This window comes from Bos grunniens, chromosome 5, assembly GCF_055505025.1.
Source record: "Bos grunniens cultivar Pamir isolate PY7600 chromosome 5, Bosgru_T2T1.0, whole genome shotgun sequence".
NCBI lineage: Eukaryota > Metazoa > Chordata > Mammalia > Artiodactyla > Bovidae > Bos > Bos grunniens.
The window spans coordinates 111184728-111200158 of NC_141169.1; the positions used below are offsets into that span (position 1 = coordinate 111184728).

The 15431-nt window shown below is 50.3% G+C and overlaps 1 protein-coding gene across 6 annotated transcripts in view; it reads right to left on the bottom strand.

Moving 5' to 3' along the window:
- Positions 1–505: 505 nt before the first annotated feature.
- The window catches only part of BAIAP2L2 (BAR/IMD domain containing adaptor protein 2 like 2), a 29075-nt gene continuing 14149 nt past the window's right edge, over positions 506–15431 (bottom strand). For 3 of the 6 annotated variants that reach the window (XM_086402797.1, XM_086402799.1, XM_086402800.1), the window contains 7 exons: positions 5645–5797; positions 5203–5347; positions 4815–5040; positions 2227–2349; positions 1707–1914; positions 1196–1239; positions 506–962 (listed from right to left, as the gene is read on the bottom strand). In XM_086402797.1, the coding sequence (XP_086258923.1) occupies positions 524–962; positions 1196–1239; positions 1707–1914; positions 2227–2349; positions 4815–5040; positions 5203–5347; positions 5645–5797 (1338 nt within the window). In that variant the 3' untranslated portion in view covers positions 506–523. Of the gene's footprint in view, positions 991–1195; positions 1240–1706; positions 1915–2226; positions 2350–4814; positions 5041–5202; positions 5348–5644; positions 5798–15431 lie in introns of all 6 variants that reach the window. The other 3 variants (XM_086402798.1, XM_086402802.1, XM_086402801.1) reach the window with 3 other exon arrangements.

Here is a 15431-nt window from a genome sequence, read left to right on the forward strand (position 1 = left end):
GCATGCCAGGCTTCCCTGTCCATTACCATCTCCCGGAGCTTGCTCAAACTCATGTCCATCAAGTCGATGGTGCCATCCAACCATCTCATCCTGTCGTCCCCTTCTCCTCCAGCCTTCAATCTTTTCTAGCATCAGGGTCTTTTCCAAGGAGTCAGCTCTTCACATCTGATGGCCAAAGTATTGGAGCTTCAGCTTCAGCATCAGTCCTTCCAGTGAGCATTCAGGACTGACTTCCTTTAGGATGGACTGGTTGGATATCCTTGCAGTCCGAGGGACTCCTAAGAGTCTTCTCCAGCACCATAGATCAAAAGCATCAATTCTTTCGTGCTCAGCTTTCTTTATGTTCCAACTCTCACATCCATACGTGACTACTGGAAAAACTGTAGCTTTGACTAGATGGACCTTTGTAGGCAAAGTAATGTCTCTGCTTTTTTATATGCTGTCTAGGTTGGTCAAAGTCAACCTGCCCCACCCTGTCCCCTAAATCAGACTCTGCCAGGCTGGCTGATGTGTTGCACTTGCTTTATTTCTCACCATTTACAAAAGTTAAACAGGGAGCTATGTGGGGTGGGAGAGGGGGTGTGCAAGGGGCTTCTCCCCACTGGGACAGAGAAGGGGGAAGAGTTTGAGGGGGCACAAGGTAGGCCCCCAGGGAGAGTCCGGAGTCCCTGGAGGGGAAGAAATGGTTCTGTCCCCTAATTCCGCCTGCTTTCGTTTGAAGGGCCCAGACCCTAGGCCAATGCCCTTGGAACTGCTCAGGCTGGGGTGTGGTTTGGGGAGGGGCGGTCACCCCCCGGTACCAAGGCCCCAGCTCCTTGGATCCACTGCTGCTGCTTCCGCTGCCGCCAGCTCTAGGCAGCTGGGCAGGTGTGGGTGGCGGGGACGACCTCAGACTCCAGGTGGAGGAAGGCGCCTCAGCGGATGAGGGGCGCTGAGCGGTCATTGGTGACGGTGGGACGCAGCTTTACGGTAGCAAAGGGGTTCGTACCCCTGCCGGGGGTGGTGGGGAGAGGAGGGAGTGAGAGGGGCCAGGTCCCCAACTGGCTGGGGATCTGGGGGAGGCATCTGGGCATCTGAGCCAGGGGTCCGCCCCTACCTCCTGTGCCCACGGGGTCACCTCCACTCAGGCCCACCGTGTCTCCCCCACAGCCCTCTGCCGAGCCCAGCTCCCTCTGACACTTGCTCGGGGACTCACCGAGGGAAGAGCTCTGGGGGTTGCTGCTCCCAGGATGCAAGTTTCTGCAGTGAGGGGGAGGGAGGATCGGGTTTGGTGGGGAAGGAGCAAGCGAGTCCCCCACCCAGCTCCCCACTCCAGCAGGGCAGAGGACTGGCCCAGAGGCCTCTGCAGTGCCAAGCTCCTGCGAGATGAGGTCAAGCATTTGAAAACACAAAATGCTGTGGGTGTAGACTCAAGGAGCCTCTGGGCCAAGTGCCATCTCCCAGGACTAACACCGCCCCAGAGGGGGCCCTTTTCCAGTGCTCCTATCAGGACTCTGGGGCTCCCCTCTGCTAGAGGAATCTTTCCCCCCCACCCTCCACCCCGGACTCAAGAAGCCCATTCTGTCCTTCCCTGCACAGATGGGCAGGCTGCGGCTGGGCTGGGAGGGTCCCCTCCAGCCAGCCAAGGGATGGCAGGGAGGGTTACCTGGTCTCCCTGCCCACTGCCCCACCCCGGGGTTGAGAGCAGGCTGCAAGAGGGGGCTCACCTTGACGTCACTGGCCACCCCCATGCTGCCCATGCTACTTCGGCGGCTGCTGGGCAAGGGTGTAGGTGCGGGGCTGGGGGTGCGGCTCGGGATGTGGCTTGGGGTTCGGGAGCGGGACTGGCCATCCCAGTAGTCCGAAGATGCTGTGGAGTTGCCTGGTCGGTCCAGGAGGTCATCAAGGCTGTGGCTACCCCGGAGCGGGTAGGACCTGAGTCCAGAGAAAGGAGAGAAGAGAAGAGAGTCAGGGTTCAGGCCCTGCTGCATCCAACCCCATCTGCTGGGCCCCTGAGCATCCCACATCCTCTTCCCCTGGGTGAAAGGAGACTGTTGGCTTGAAGGCAGTCCTGAGAGGGACGGACAATGACCTTCAGCCTGTAGTGAGATGGGGGCGCCCTTTCTCCAGGGGCCAAGGGAGGCTGGGCCCACTCAGGACTGCAGCTCAGAGATGCCCTCCCTGGTGGGTGGGGCCACTGCCCCCGCCACCCACTGAAGCCCCTGCCCTACCTCTGACCAGCGGTACCTGGAAGGCAGCTCATTCACAGGGCTCCTGGGGTTCATGGAGGTCACTGGGTTCAAGGGGTTCATGGGATTCACGGGCAGCTCGTCCAAAGGCTTCACATAGGCCTCAGGGAACCAGCCGCTCCTGTAGGGTGGAAGCAAGAGGCCCAACAGCAGTGATCAAAATGCCACTTCTAAGAGGGGTCGACGACTACTGGGCACTGCTGTGTGCCAGGCGTGGCTCAGAGTAACTCCTTTCATTTTTTGAAGGAAGTCTTTGCTGTCACTCAAAGCCACCCGCCCAGACTCATGGGTCCTACCAGGGGCTGGGGTGTCTTAGAGAGGGGGAACTGGAGATCTGAGAAGGAAATCATTGTATCTGAGGACATGGAGTGACAGTTTCATTCCCTACTCACTGAGCACCCACTACACGAGGGCCCATGGAGAGCCAGACGCAATCCCTGCTCCCCTGGGGCTCCCAGCCCGGCAGGGAGACAGATCCACAAACAGATGATTACGAGGGTGATGCCCAGGGGAGAGGGTGGGCTGGGGTGGGGGACCACAGGCAGCTGTGGGAGCCCAGAGGAAAGAGCACCGGAGCCAGGGGTGCCTGGCTATTAACCCTCCACCCTGGGCCCCCTGGTTCCGGTGACTCTGGGCATCCTGCCCCTGGAGACTTTGTCTGATTGGAAGCTCATTACTGCACCTTCAGAGCAGCCAGGGTCAAAGGAGAGACACTACGATCGATGTTCCCTAGCCTTTTCAGATTCCACGGAATCCATCAGATTATGCAGAACACCTGGGCAAGTGTTCTCCAAAGAGCCACCATAGACGCCCCACCTCAAACCTGATCGACAACATTCTCACCTAAAGGTAACTGGAAGCTATTTCAACTCAAACTGACAAAGTAAAACCATTTTCAGAGCGTTTTAGTTCTCTTTTCACCATAATATGCCTACTAATGAAACTTGCCATCATTTTCCCTAACCTGAATCACAGAAAGAATAATGATGTCCCAGGACTGTGATTTGAGACCTCTGATCTAAAAATCATACCTCTGATTTTTTTAATTAATTTTAATTGGAGGCTAATTACTTTACAATATTGCAGTGGTTTTTGCCATACATCGACATGAATCAGCCATGGGTGTACATGTGTCCCCCATCCTGAACCCCTCTCCCCACCCCATCCCTCAGAGTCGTCCCAGTGCACCGGCTTTGAGTGCCGTTTCACACATCGAACTTGGACTGGTGATCTGTCTCACATATGGTAATACACATGTTTCAGTGCTATTCTCTCAAATCATCCCATCTCACAGAGTCCAAAAGTCTGTTCTTTACATCTGTGTCTCTTTTGTTGTCTCGCATATAGAGTCATCGTTACCATCTTTCTCAATTCCATATATATGCGTTAATATACTGTTCTAGGCGGTTTTATAATCAGGTCTTCCCAGGAGGTTGGCTACATGCCTGTTTAGGGAACTTTCAGGGTGGCACCCTGCTGCCCTCCGACGTGGGCCTGCAAAGCAGGTGTCTTTCCCACCACCTGTGTTCTTGGTTACATCTCTACCCATTGGCTCCTCCTTCTGTTCCTTATCCATTCAGTCACCTGCCATCCACCATCTATCCACACAATCATGCTGTCCACGCATCACTCATCCATGAGGGCAACCACCCCAGGACCGCCAATCCACTAACCCATCCATCAGCACTTGCCCACTGCCCACCTCTCTGTCAATCCACTCACACACCTCTCCCAATTAGTCTAGACGTGCACCCCCCATCTGTGCATCTTTCCGTGCCCCCCTGTATCTGCCCATCTGCTCATAGGAACAAGCATCCGCCTGCCTACAACATCCTCATCCAGTAACCACCTACTAACCCACCCGGTGAGCACCCTCACGTGCACCTGCTGACTCCTCTGTGGATGTTCCATTCATTCATCCCCTCTTATCCTCACTCATTCCTCTCTCCTTAGCATGAGTGGGCCTGAGCACCACACAGTCTCTTGCCCGTAAAGCCCTGGGGGGAAGGCACTGTGTGGCTGCAGCGAGCTCCCACCTTCCCTCTTTTCTCTGGCAGAAAGAGTGGTCCCTGCTCTCCTCCAGGCTTGCAGCGACTGCAGTGTACTCCCCCGCCTCCCCCTTTTCTACTGCCTGGTGTCAAAAGCAGCCCCCGTTTATGTTCTCTAAGGATTTCCCCCGTGTCTGACTGCGAGGGAGTGAGCACACTCGGCTTGCAAGGTCCCAGCATCTCCCCTGCACCTGGCCCACCTCTCTGTCCAGTCTCTTCTCAGAGCTTGGCTCACTTTGAGGTGCATGGTGGGTGCTCAAGCAGTACGGTTTCGTAGTGTTCCCATTTGTGAGAGAACCTTTCCCTTCCCCATCCTCTACCATCCTCTCAAGGGCCACCACCCTGAACTTGGTAAAGAGGTTCTTCCTTCCCTGCCAGAAGGGATGAGGAAAATAGGGTGGGACGAGGAGAAGGATGGGAAAAGGGGAGAGCTGTCCGAGGCCTCAGGGACAGCTGCTATCCTGGAAGACTCGGAGCTGGAACCCAGGCCATCCAGTCCTCCTTCCAACCCACCCTGCGCCCCGGGGCTCCCACTCACGAGGATGAGCCCTCCAGCTTGCCATAGAGCCAGCCGTTCTGGGCTTCGGGCACCAGCACCTCGACGACGTCTCCGGCCGAGAAGCGCAGCAGCGTGTGGTTGGCGCCCTCCGAGTGTGAGACCAGAGCGCGGACTCTCCGGGCGCAGCCGCCGCCGCCCCCACCGCCCGGGCGCTCGCCGAAGGAGTTGGAGCGCGAGCGCTGGGTGCTGCTGCTGTAGAGCGAGGCTGAGGGAGGGGCGGGAGAGCGCCGTGCCACGTGGGTGGGAAGTCCTCCCTGGCGTCTACCCTCGATCCCTCCTGCTGCCGCGCAACCTCGGTTCCTCTTCCCGGCCCCAGGTCCCCAGCCTGAGACCCCGGCCCTCCCTCTGCGCTCCGGGGGCTACTCACAGGCGGACGGCGTCCGGGGCAGGGACCGGCGGTGGTCTGGCTCCAGCTGGGACGCGGACCTCGCCTCGGCGGGCTCGGGGCCGTAGGAGCCGGAGCCGTGCCGGCTGCGGGGGGAGCCGAACTCTCCCAGGGCCCTCTGGGGCTGCTAGGGGCAGACGGGCAGGGGAGGGTGGGGCGGGGAGGGGCGGGGCGCGGCGCCCTATTCCAGCCCCCACCCCCAGTCCCAGGCCTCGGCGTAGGGGTTCTCGGGCCGCCGGCCGAGCCACCACGGGGGCGCGGAGGCCGCGCCGGGGCGGAAGGAGCGGCGGAGGGGCGCTGCGTAGACCGGAGCCCTCGGGGGGAGGAGGCTCCAGGCGGCGGGCCTCAGGCCCCAGGGTCCCGCGGAGGGTGCCGGGGGCGGCGGGGGCGCGAACGGCGGCGGCGGGGGCGCCCAGGGCCTCACCATGTCCAGGCGGGTGGGCGTCAGGCGGCCCGAGGGGTAGGGCGGCCCCAGCACGGGGCCCAGCAGGCCCGGGGAGTGGGCGCGCGATGGGCTGCGGCTGGCCTCCGACTGCTCCTTCCACAGCAGCACGCGGTTCTGGAGCATCCCCCGGGCCTGGCCAGGGGGGGACGCGAGGGTCAGCGAGGTCTGAGCAGCCAGCTCCCAGACTGCCCAGGGGACCGAAAAGTGGCACCCTCGACCTGGAAACTCGGGCCCTGCAAGCTGAGGGTGGCCGGAATTTCTAGCTGGAAGGAACCAGAGGTCGCTGTGGTCACTTTGGGGTCACACACCGTCCGGGCCTCCCGGTCCTTTGTCGAAGGCTCTTCAGTTTTCCTGGAGGGGCCTCCCCTGGCCCCTCTCTCAGTCTGTGTGCTTTGAGTGGGGCTCCGCCTCGATCTGATACCGGGGTAGGGGTACAATATAGGTTTGACCACTTGGGTTGCTCCAAGACTTCCCTGGTGGCTCAGACGGTAAAGTGTCTGCCTACAATGCGGGAGACCCAGGTTCCATCCCCGGGTTGGGAAGATCTCCTGGAGAAGGAAATGGCAACCTACTCCAGTATTCTTGCCTGGAAAATCCCGTGGACAGAGGAGCCTAGTAGGCTGCAGTCCATGGGGTCGCAAACAGTCGGACACAACTGAGTGACTTCACTTTCACTTCATCCTCCTGGCTACAGAGATGGAGTCAGGGATGGGCACCTACCAAAAACTGTGACCGAAGAGCCAGTCCCAGGACTTGCCCTGGAATAATCTGGAAAATTTTATTCTCTCACCTCATGGAGTTTGCTAGATATCAAGAGAGGGTGAAGGCAGAGGAAACTTCAGCTAAGCAACAGAGAGGGGCAAATTTCTGATGACAGCTTGTGTACTCCTGGATCCAACTATACCTGAAAGGCTCAAACTTCCCAGTGACTAATAAACACTTTTGTGTAAGCCAGCTTGAGTAGTTGTCTAGAAGAAGCCTTTCAAATAGTTCTTCCAATAAGCATCCCTTTTCTAGTATCCCCAATACATGGGCATCTAATTCTGTTTGGATACCTTCAAGGACAAGAAACTCAGCAGCTGACCACATAGTCCATAAAAACGTGGGATTGGGGAGGGCTTTAAATGTTAGACCTGCTGTGCTTATTAATCATGTTTTAAATTTTCTGTATTTTATGTTTTGACATCCTCTGTGTGTATGTATGTGCTCAGTCACTCAGTCGTGTCTGACTCTTTGCCACCCCATGGACTGTAGTGCGCCAGGCAATCTGTCCATGGAATTTTCCAGTCAAGGATACTGGAGCAAGTTGCCAGATAATGCTTTGACATCCTGGGCCTTGCTAATTCTGAAAAGACTGCACCTCACTGCTACTGCTGCTGCTAAGTCGCTTCAGTCACGTCCGACTCTGTGCAACCCCTAGATGGCAGCCCATCAGGCTCCCCGGTCCCTGGGATTCTCCAGGCAAGAACACTGGAGTGGGTTGCCATTTCCTTCTCCAATGCATGAAAGTGAAAAGTGAAAGTGAAGTCGCTCAGTAGTGTCCGACTCCTAGAGACCCCATGGACTGCAGCCTACCAGGCTCCTCCGTCCATGGGATTTTCCAGGCAAGAGTACTGGAGTGGGGTGTCATTGCCTTCTCCCACAGGGCTAGATAATTCCTAGAGATAGTAAACAATTTGAGCACACTTTTCATCAACCAATCAAAACCCCATATCTTGGGACTTCCCTGTGGTTAAGACTCCACACTTCCACTGCAGGGGGGGCTGGTTACATCCCTGGTCCGGGAACTAAAATCTCATGTGCTGGGTGGTGCAGTGAAAAAAAATAAAAACAAACCAAGAAACGAAAAAGCCTGCATCCTCAATTATCTCCTTCTAACACACACGGAGACAGCATTTCCCCTGCCCTAAATCATCCAAGCCAGGTACTGGACAACTAGAGACAACTCCTATAGCCCAGAGCTCACTGAAATCATTAGAATCATCTAGTTCTAAACCTGCCGACCCTGCTTGGCCCATCCCTTCACCCAGAAACCATAATCAAGGTTCTGAGCCATACTTTCCCTTGGCTGCTTCTGCCTCTTAACCAAACCCTGGTGCTACCCCAACTTGGCCCTGCATGTCGTGGCATGGCCCTTTCTCTTGGAAAGTGTGATATGTAATAAAACTTCTTTCAGTGGCTTGGATCGCTCTGTGTGGTCACTCAGGTCATCCTAGGTACAATCAGAACACCCTGCTCTCCAGTTATAAATGTCTCTCCATTTTCTATTCAAACATTGGCTCCCTCAAGGCCAAGTTCAGGACTGTCGCCTTAGGAAAAATAAAAAGCTTCTTTTTGAGGACCTCCCTGGTGGTCCAGTGGCTAAGACTCTGTGCTTCCAATGCAAGGGGTCAGAGTTCAACTTTGGTCAGGGAACTAGATCCCGCCAGTGGCAACCAGGGGCTTTGCCGGTGGCACTAGTGGTAAAGAACCCACTTGCCAGTGCAGGAGATGTAAGAGACGGGTTTGATCCCTAGGTCTGGAAAAACCCCTGGAGGAGGGCACGGCAACACACTCCAGTATTCTTGTCTGGAGAACCCCATGGACCGAGGGGCCTGGTGGGCTTACAGTCCATAGGGTCGCGGAGTCAGAAATAAGTGAAGCGACTTAGCATGCACACCGCAAACCGAGAGTTCGCCTGCCAAAACTAAAGATCCCACGTGCTGCAACTAAGACCTGGAATGGCCAAATTTGAAAAAGTATAAAACAAGCTTCCCTTTGTTGAGCATCAACTCTGTGCCAGGCCCAGGGTTAAAGGCTTTACCTCCATTATCTTACTAGATTCTTCCAATGGCCTGGGAGGTAGGTGTCATTATTACAAAAGAAGATGCTGAGGATCAGAGCAGTTAATGACTGTCTCAAGGTCTCGAATCTAGTAAGCAACGGAGTGGCCTGTACTTGTCTGTCCTGAGGAAGCTTCCTGTGACTGTACTTTTCAATGATTGTTCCCTTCAGTCTGGCCCAGTTGCTGAAAATCTGATCTCAGGCAGCAAAACAGAGCTCACGTCACAGGAGCAACTAGTCCAGTTGGTCACTAGGTGTCCACCCCCTCTTTGCCTTGCATAATTAATTAGCAAAACAACAGAAAGACAAAATGCCAAAGGCCTTTGTACACTTGTTTTGGAGGCAGTTAGCAAAGCACGAGCATACGATTTTGCTTACCATAAAGAAGGGTTTTTGTCCAATCTGAGAGCACCTGCCAGGGTACTAGGGGAGTCTCAGAGTCTTGGCCTGGACAAGACTCAAGTTGACTGGCTCCCCTCAGCCCTGCATTTAGGCAGCTTAGTCGGTGGTTGGGAAGAAACATAGAGTAGACCATGGGAGAATTTCAAAAATCGTAACGGAGAGCGAAAGCCATTCTAAGTATGAGACAACTCCCCCAAACTATAGAAGACTGGTAAACCTAACTAAAAATATATATTTTTTAACATGGCAAAACTCACAATAAGCAAAATCAAGTGATCAATGACAAATTGGGAAAATGTTTGCAACTCATCACCAAGAAAGGCTACTTTCAGTAACATATCAAGAGTTCCTATAAATTCATAAGAAAAATGGAGGAAAAGATACTGACCTGTCACAGTAAAGGAAATCAAATGGCTCTGAAACATGAAAAGATGTCAACCTCACTTATAAGACAAGTGTAATGTAAAACTACACCAAGATACCATTTTAACCTTTCTGATTAGTGAAGATCACTGTTGTCAAGGAAATAGGGAATCTCCGCCCTTGCTGGTGGAAATATAAATTGGTATAGCCAATGTTTCTATCCCTGGACACACTAATCCCATTTCTAGGTACTTATCCTAGAGATCTACTTGCACAACTGAGATAAACCCAGGGTATAAAGGCATGTTATTGATTAGACTTGGGCTAAGCAAGGGCTGATCACTGGAGACAGAAGAGAAAGACACCTTTTTGAGCTTTGGCACTTAGAGTTCTTTCAAATCTTGTGCATTCTGCGTATAGAAATAGTTAGCAGGTACATATTTATATTTAACTGTCTTAGGAGTTAGATCTTGTATGTTCTAAAGCCCAGCTGGCTCCGAAAACACGCTACATATTCCCCCATACCTACGGGAAGTCTGGTTCATTTAATCAACTGCTTCCTCCTGAGAGGTGATCACTCAGCAGGAAGCAGCCTTTCTCCTCTTAATGCTGGAGTTAACTGTTCAGGATACAGGCAGAAAGAGGAGTTTCCTTCCAAAGAAGATATATACATGGCCAACAAGTAGGTTGGATCATTGAAAAAGCAAGAGAGTTCCAGAAAGACATCTGCTTTATTGATTACGCCAAAGCCTTTGACTGTGTAGATCATAACAAACTGGAAAGTTCTTCAAGAGATGGGAAAACCAGACCACCTTACCTGCCTCCTGAGAAACCTGTATGCAGGTCAAGAAGCAACAGTTACACATGAAAAGATGCTCAACATCACTCATTATCAGAGAAATGCAAATCAAAACCACTATGAGGTACCATTTCACGCCAGTCAGAATGGCTGCGATCCAAAAGTCTACAAGCAATAAATGCTGGAGAGGATGTGGAGAAAAGGGAACCCTCTTACACTGTTGGTGGGAATGCAAACTAGTACAGCTACTCTGGAGAACAGTGTGGAGATTCCTTAAAAAACTGGAAATAGAACTGCCTTATGATCCAGCAATCCCACTGCTGGGCATACACACTGAGGAAACCAGAATTGAAAGAGACATGTGTACCCCAATGTTCATCGCAGCACTGTTTATAATAGCCAGGTCATGGAGGCAACCTAGATGTCCATCAGCAGATGAATGGATAAGAAAGCTGTGGTACATATACACAATGGAGTATTACTCAGCCATTAAAAAGAATACATTGGAATCAGTTCTAATGAGGTGGATGAAACTGGAGCCTATTATACAGAGTGAAGTAAGCCAGAAAGAAAAACACCAATACAGTATACTAACGCATATATATGGAATTTAGAAAGATGGTAACAATAACCCTGTATATGAGACAGCAAAAGAGACACTGATGTATAGAACAGTCTTTTGGACTCTGTAGGAGAGGGAGAGGGTGGGATGATTTGGGAGAATGGCATTGAAATATGTATAATATCATATATGAAACGAGTTGCCAGTCCAGGTTCGATGCACGATACTGGATGCTTGGGGCTGGTGCACTAGGACGACCCAGAGGGATGGTACGGGGAGGGAGGAGGGAGAAGGGTTCAGGACGGGGAACACATGTATACCTGTGGCAGATTCATTTTGATATATGGCAAAACCAATACAATATTGTAAAGTTAAATAAAATAAAATAAAATAAAAAGAAGCAACAGTTAGAACTGGACGTGGAACAACAGATTGGTTCCAAATTGGGAAAGGAGTATGTCAAAGCTGTATACTGTCACCCTGCTTATTTAACCTATATTCAGAGTACATCACGAGAAATGCGAGGCTGGATGAAGCACAAGCTAGAATCAAGATTGCAGGTAGAGATATCAATAACCTCAGATAAGCAGATGACACCACCCTTATGGCAGAAAGCAGAGAAGAACTAAAGAGCCTCATGATAAAGTGAAAGAGGAGAATAAAAAAGCTGGGTTAAAACTCAACATCCAAAAAAATGAAGATCATGGCATCTGGTCCCATCACTTCATGGCAAATAGATGAGAAAACAATGGAAACAGTGACAGACCTTATTTTGTGTGTGTGGAGGGGGGGGGGGCTCCAAAATCACTTCTGATGGTGACTGCAGCCATGAAATTAAAAGATGTTTGCTCTTTGGAAGAAAAGCTATGACCAACCTAGACAGCATATTAAAAAGCAGACACATTACTTTGCCAACGAAGGTCCATCTAGTCAAACCTATGATTTTTCCAGTAGTCATGTATGGATGTGAGAGTTGGATTATAAAGAAAGCTGAGTGCAGAAGAATTGATGCTTTTGAACTGTGGTGTTGGAGAAGACTCTTGAGAGTCCCTTGGACTGCAAGGAGATCCAACCAGTCCATCCTAAAGGAAATCAGTCCTGAATTTTCATTGGAAGGACTGATGCTGAAGCTGAAGCTCCAATACTTTGGCCACCTGATGTGAAGAGCTGACTCACTGGAATGGACCCTGATGCTGGGAAAGATTGAAGGAGGGAGGAGAAGGGGACGATAGAAGATGAGATGGTTGGATGGCATCACCAGCTTGATAGACATGAGTTTGAGCAAGCTCTGGGAGTTGGTGACGGACAGGGAAACCTGACATGCTGCAGTCCATGGGGTCACAAAGAGTCAGACATGACTGAGCGACTGAACTGAACAAGTACGTGAAAGATACTCTGCATCATCAGCCATCAGAGAAGTGCAAATCAAAACCACAGTGAGACACCACTCCACGCTCACTAGGATGGCTGTAATCAGAAAGCCCAGGAGCTTCCCTGGCGGCCCAGTGGTTAAGAATCTGCCTGCCAATGCAGTAGGACACAGGTTTCCCTGCTCTGGGAAGATCCCACACACCATAGCGTCCATGCTCCACAACAAGATAAACCACCCAAAGAGAAGGCCGTGTGCTGCAGTGAGGAGTAGCCCCCACTCACTGCTACTAGAGAAAGCCAGCCTGCAGCAGCGAAGACCCAGAGCAGTCAAAAATAAATAAATAAATAAATCTTTTTTTTTTTTTTAAGTGCCAACAAGTGTTCACAAGGATGTGGAGAAATTAGAAACCTCATAAACTGCTGGTAGGAATGTAAAATGGTAAAAGAATCTGGAAGTTCCTCAAATTAAACAGAATTCCCATATGACCCAGAAACCCCACTCCTATATACCCATGAGAAATGAAAACACACGTCCACAGAAAAACTTGTACGTGGATACCCATCGCAGCATCCTTCTTAAAACCAAACGGCAGAAACAAGCCAGGTGTCCATCAGCTGTGGAATGGATAAGTAAACGTGGTACATCCAGATGATGGGATCCTATTTGGCAGTAAACTGGAATGGTGTATGGATGCATGCTCCAATACCGATGAACTTGAAAACCATGATGCTTAGTGAAAGAAGCCAGTCACAGGGGGCCAAATATTGTATGATTCCTTTTATATGATCTTCCCAACCCGGGAATCAAACCCAGGTCTCCAGCATTGCAGGCAGATTCTTTACCAACTGACTACCAGGAAAGCATGAAATGGCCAGAAGTGGTAAGTCTGTAGAGACAGAAAGTAGACTGACGGTTGCTTAAGGCAAGAGGAAATGGGAGGACTGGGAAATGACCAGCAAGGGGCACCGGGGTTTTTTAGGGGTAATTAAATGTTCTGAACTTGAATGTGATGGGACTTCCCTGGTGGTCCAGTGGCTAAGACTGCACTCCCAATGCTTAAAGATACCACATGCCACAACTCTGACCCAATGCAGCCAAATAAATAAACATTAAACAAAAAACCCTTGTGGCATGGATGCACACGTCTGTGAATATACTACACCACTGAACTATGTACTTTAAATGGGTGACGTGCATGGTGTGTGAACTATATCTCAATAAAACTGTTGAAAGGAAGAAGGGACTTCTTGGTGGTTCAGTAGCTAAGACTGTGCACTCCCAGTGTAGGGGGCCCAGGTTCAATCCTTGATCAGTTCAGTTCAGTCGCTCAGTCATGTCTGACTCTTTGCAACCCCATGAACTGCAGCATGCCAGGCCTCCCTGTCCATCACCAACTCCTGGAGTTTACTCAAACTCATGTCCATTGAGTTGGTGATGCCATCTAACCATCTCATCCTCTGTCATCCCCTTCTCCTCCCGCCTTCAATCTTTCTCAGCATCATGGTCTTTTCAAATGAGTCAGCTCTTCACATCAGGTGGCCAAAGTATTGGAGCTTCAGCTTCAGCATCAGTCCTTCCAATGAAAATTCAGGACTGATTTCCTTTAGGATGGACTGGTTGGATCTCCTTGCAGTCCAAGGGACTCTCAAGAGTCTTCTCCAACACCACAGATCAAAAGCATCAATTCTTCTGCGCCCAGCTTTCTTTATAGTCCCACTCTCACATCCATACGTGACTACTGGAAAACCCATAGCCTTGACTAGACAGATCTTTGTTTGGCAAAGTAATGTCTCTTCCTTTTAATATGCTGTCTAGTTGGTCACAGCTTTCCTTCCAAAGAGCAAGTGTCTTTTAATTTCATGGTTGCAGTCACCATCTGCAGTGATTTTGGAGCCCAAAAAACACTATTTCAACTGCTTTCTCTTCTATTTGCCATGAAGTGATGGGACCAGGTGCCATGATCTTAGTTTTCTGAATGTTGAGCTTTAAGCCAACTTTTTCACTCTCCTCTTTCACTTTCATCAAGAGGCTCTTTAGTTCCTCTTCACTTTCTGCCATAAGGGTGGTGTCATCTGCATATCTGAGGTTATTGAGATTTCTCCCGGCAATCTTGATTCCAGCTTGTGCTTCTTCCAGCCCAGCATTTCTCATGATGTACTCTGCATAGAAGTTAAATAAGCAGGGTGACAATATACAGCCTTGATGTACTCCTTTTCCTATTTGGAACCAGTCTGTTGTCCAGTTCTAACTGTTGCTTCCTGACCTGCATACAGGTTTCTCAAGAGACAGGTCAAGTGGTCTGGTATTCCCATCTCTTTCAGAAGTTTCCACAGTTTATTGTGATCCACACAGTCAAAGGATTTGGCATAGTCAATAAAGCAGAAATAGATGTTTTTCTGGAACTTTCTTGCATTTTTGATGATCCAGCAGATGTCGGCAATTTGATCTCTGGTTCCTCTGCCTTTTCTAAATCCAGGTTGAGCATCTGGAAGTTCACAGTTCACGTATTGCTGAAGCCTGGCTTGGAGAATTTTGAGCATTACTTTACTAGCGTGTGAGATGAGTGCAATTGTGCGGTAGTTTGAACATTCTTTGACATTGCCTTTCTTTGGGATTGGAATGAAAACTGACCTTTTCCAGTCCTGTGGCCACTGCTGAGTTTTCCAAATTTGCTGGCATATTGAGTGCAGCACTTTCACAGCATCATCTTTTAGGATTTGAAAGAGCTCGACTGGAATTCCATCACCTCCACTAGCTTTGTTGATAGTGATGCTTTCTAAGGTCCACTTGACTTCACATTCCAGGATGTCTGGCTCTAGGTGAGTGATCACACCATCATGATTATCTAGGTCATGAAGATCTTTTTTGTACAGTTCTTCTGTGTATTCTTGCCACCTCTTCTTAATATCTTCTGCTTCTATTAGGTCCATACCATTTCTGTCCTTTATCGAGCCCATCTTTGCATGAAATGTTCCCTTGGTATCTCTAATTTTCTTTAAGAGATTTCTAATCTTTCCCATTCTGTTGTTTTCCTCTATTTCTTTGCATTGATCGCTGAGGAAGGCTTTCTTATCTCTCCTTGCTATTCTTTGGAACTCTGCATTCAAATGGGTATATCTTTCCTTTTCTCCTTTGCTTTTCGCTTCTCTTTTTTTCACAGCTATTTGTAAGGCCTCCCCAGAAGGCTATTTTGGTTTTTTGCATTTCTTTTTCTTGGAGACGATCTTGATCCCTGTCTCCTGTACAGTGTCATGAACCTCCATCCATAGTTTATCAGACACTCTGTCTATCAGATCTAGTCCCTTAAATCTACTTCTCACTTCCACTGTATAATCATAAGGTATTTGATTTAGGTCATACCTGAATGGTCTAGTGGTTTTCCCTACTTTTGTCAATTTAAGTCTGAATTTGGCAATGAGGAATTCATGATCTGAGCCACAGTCAG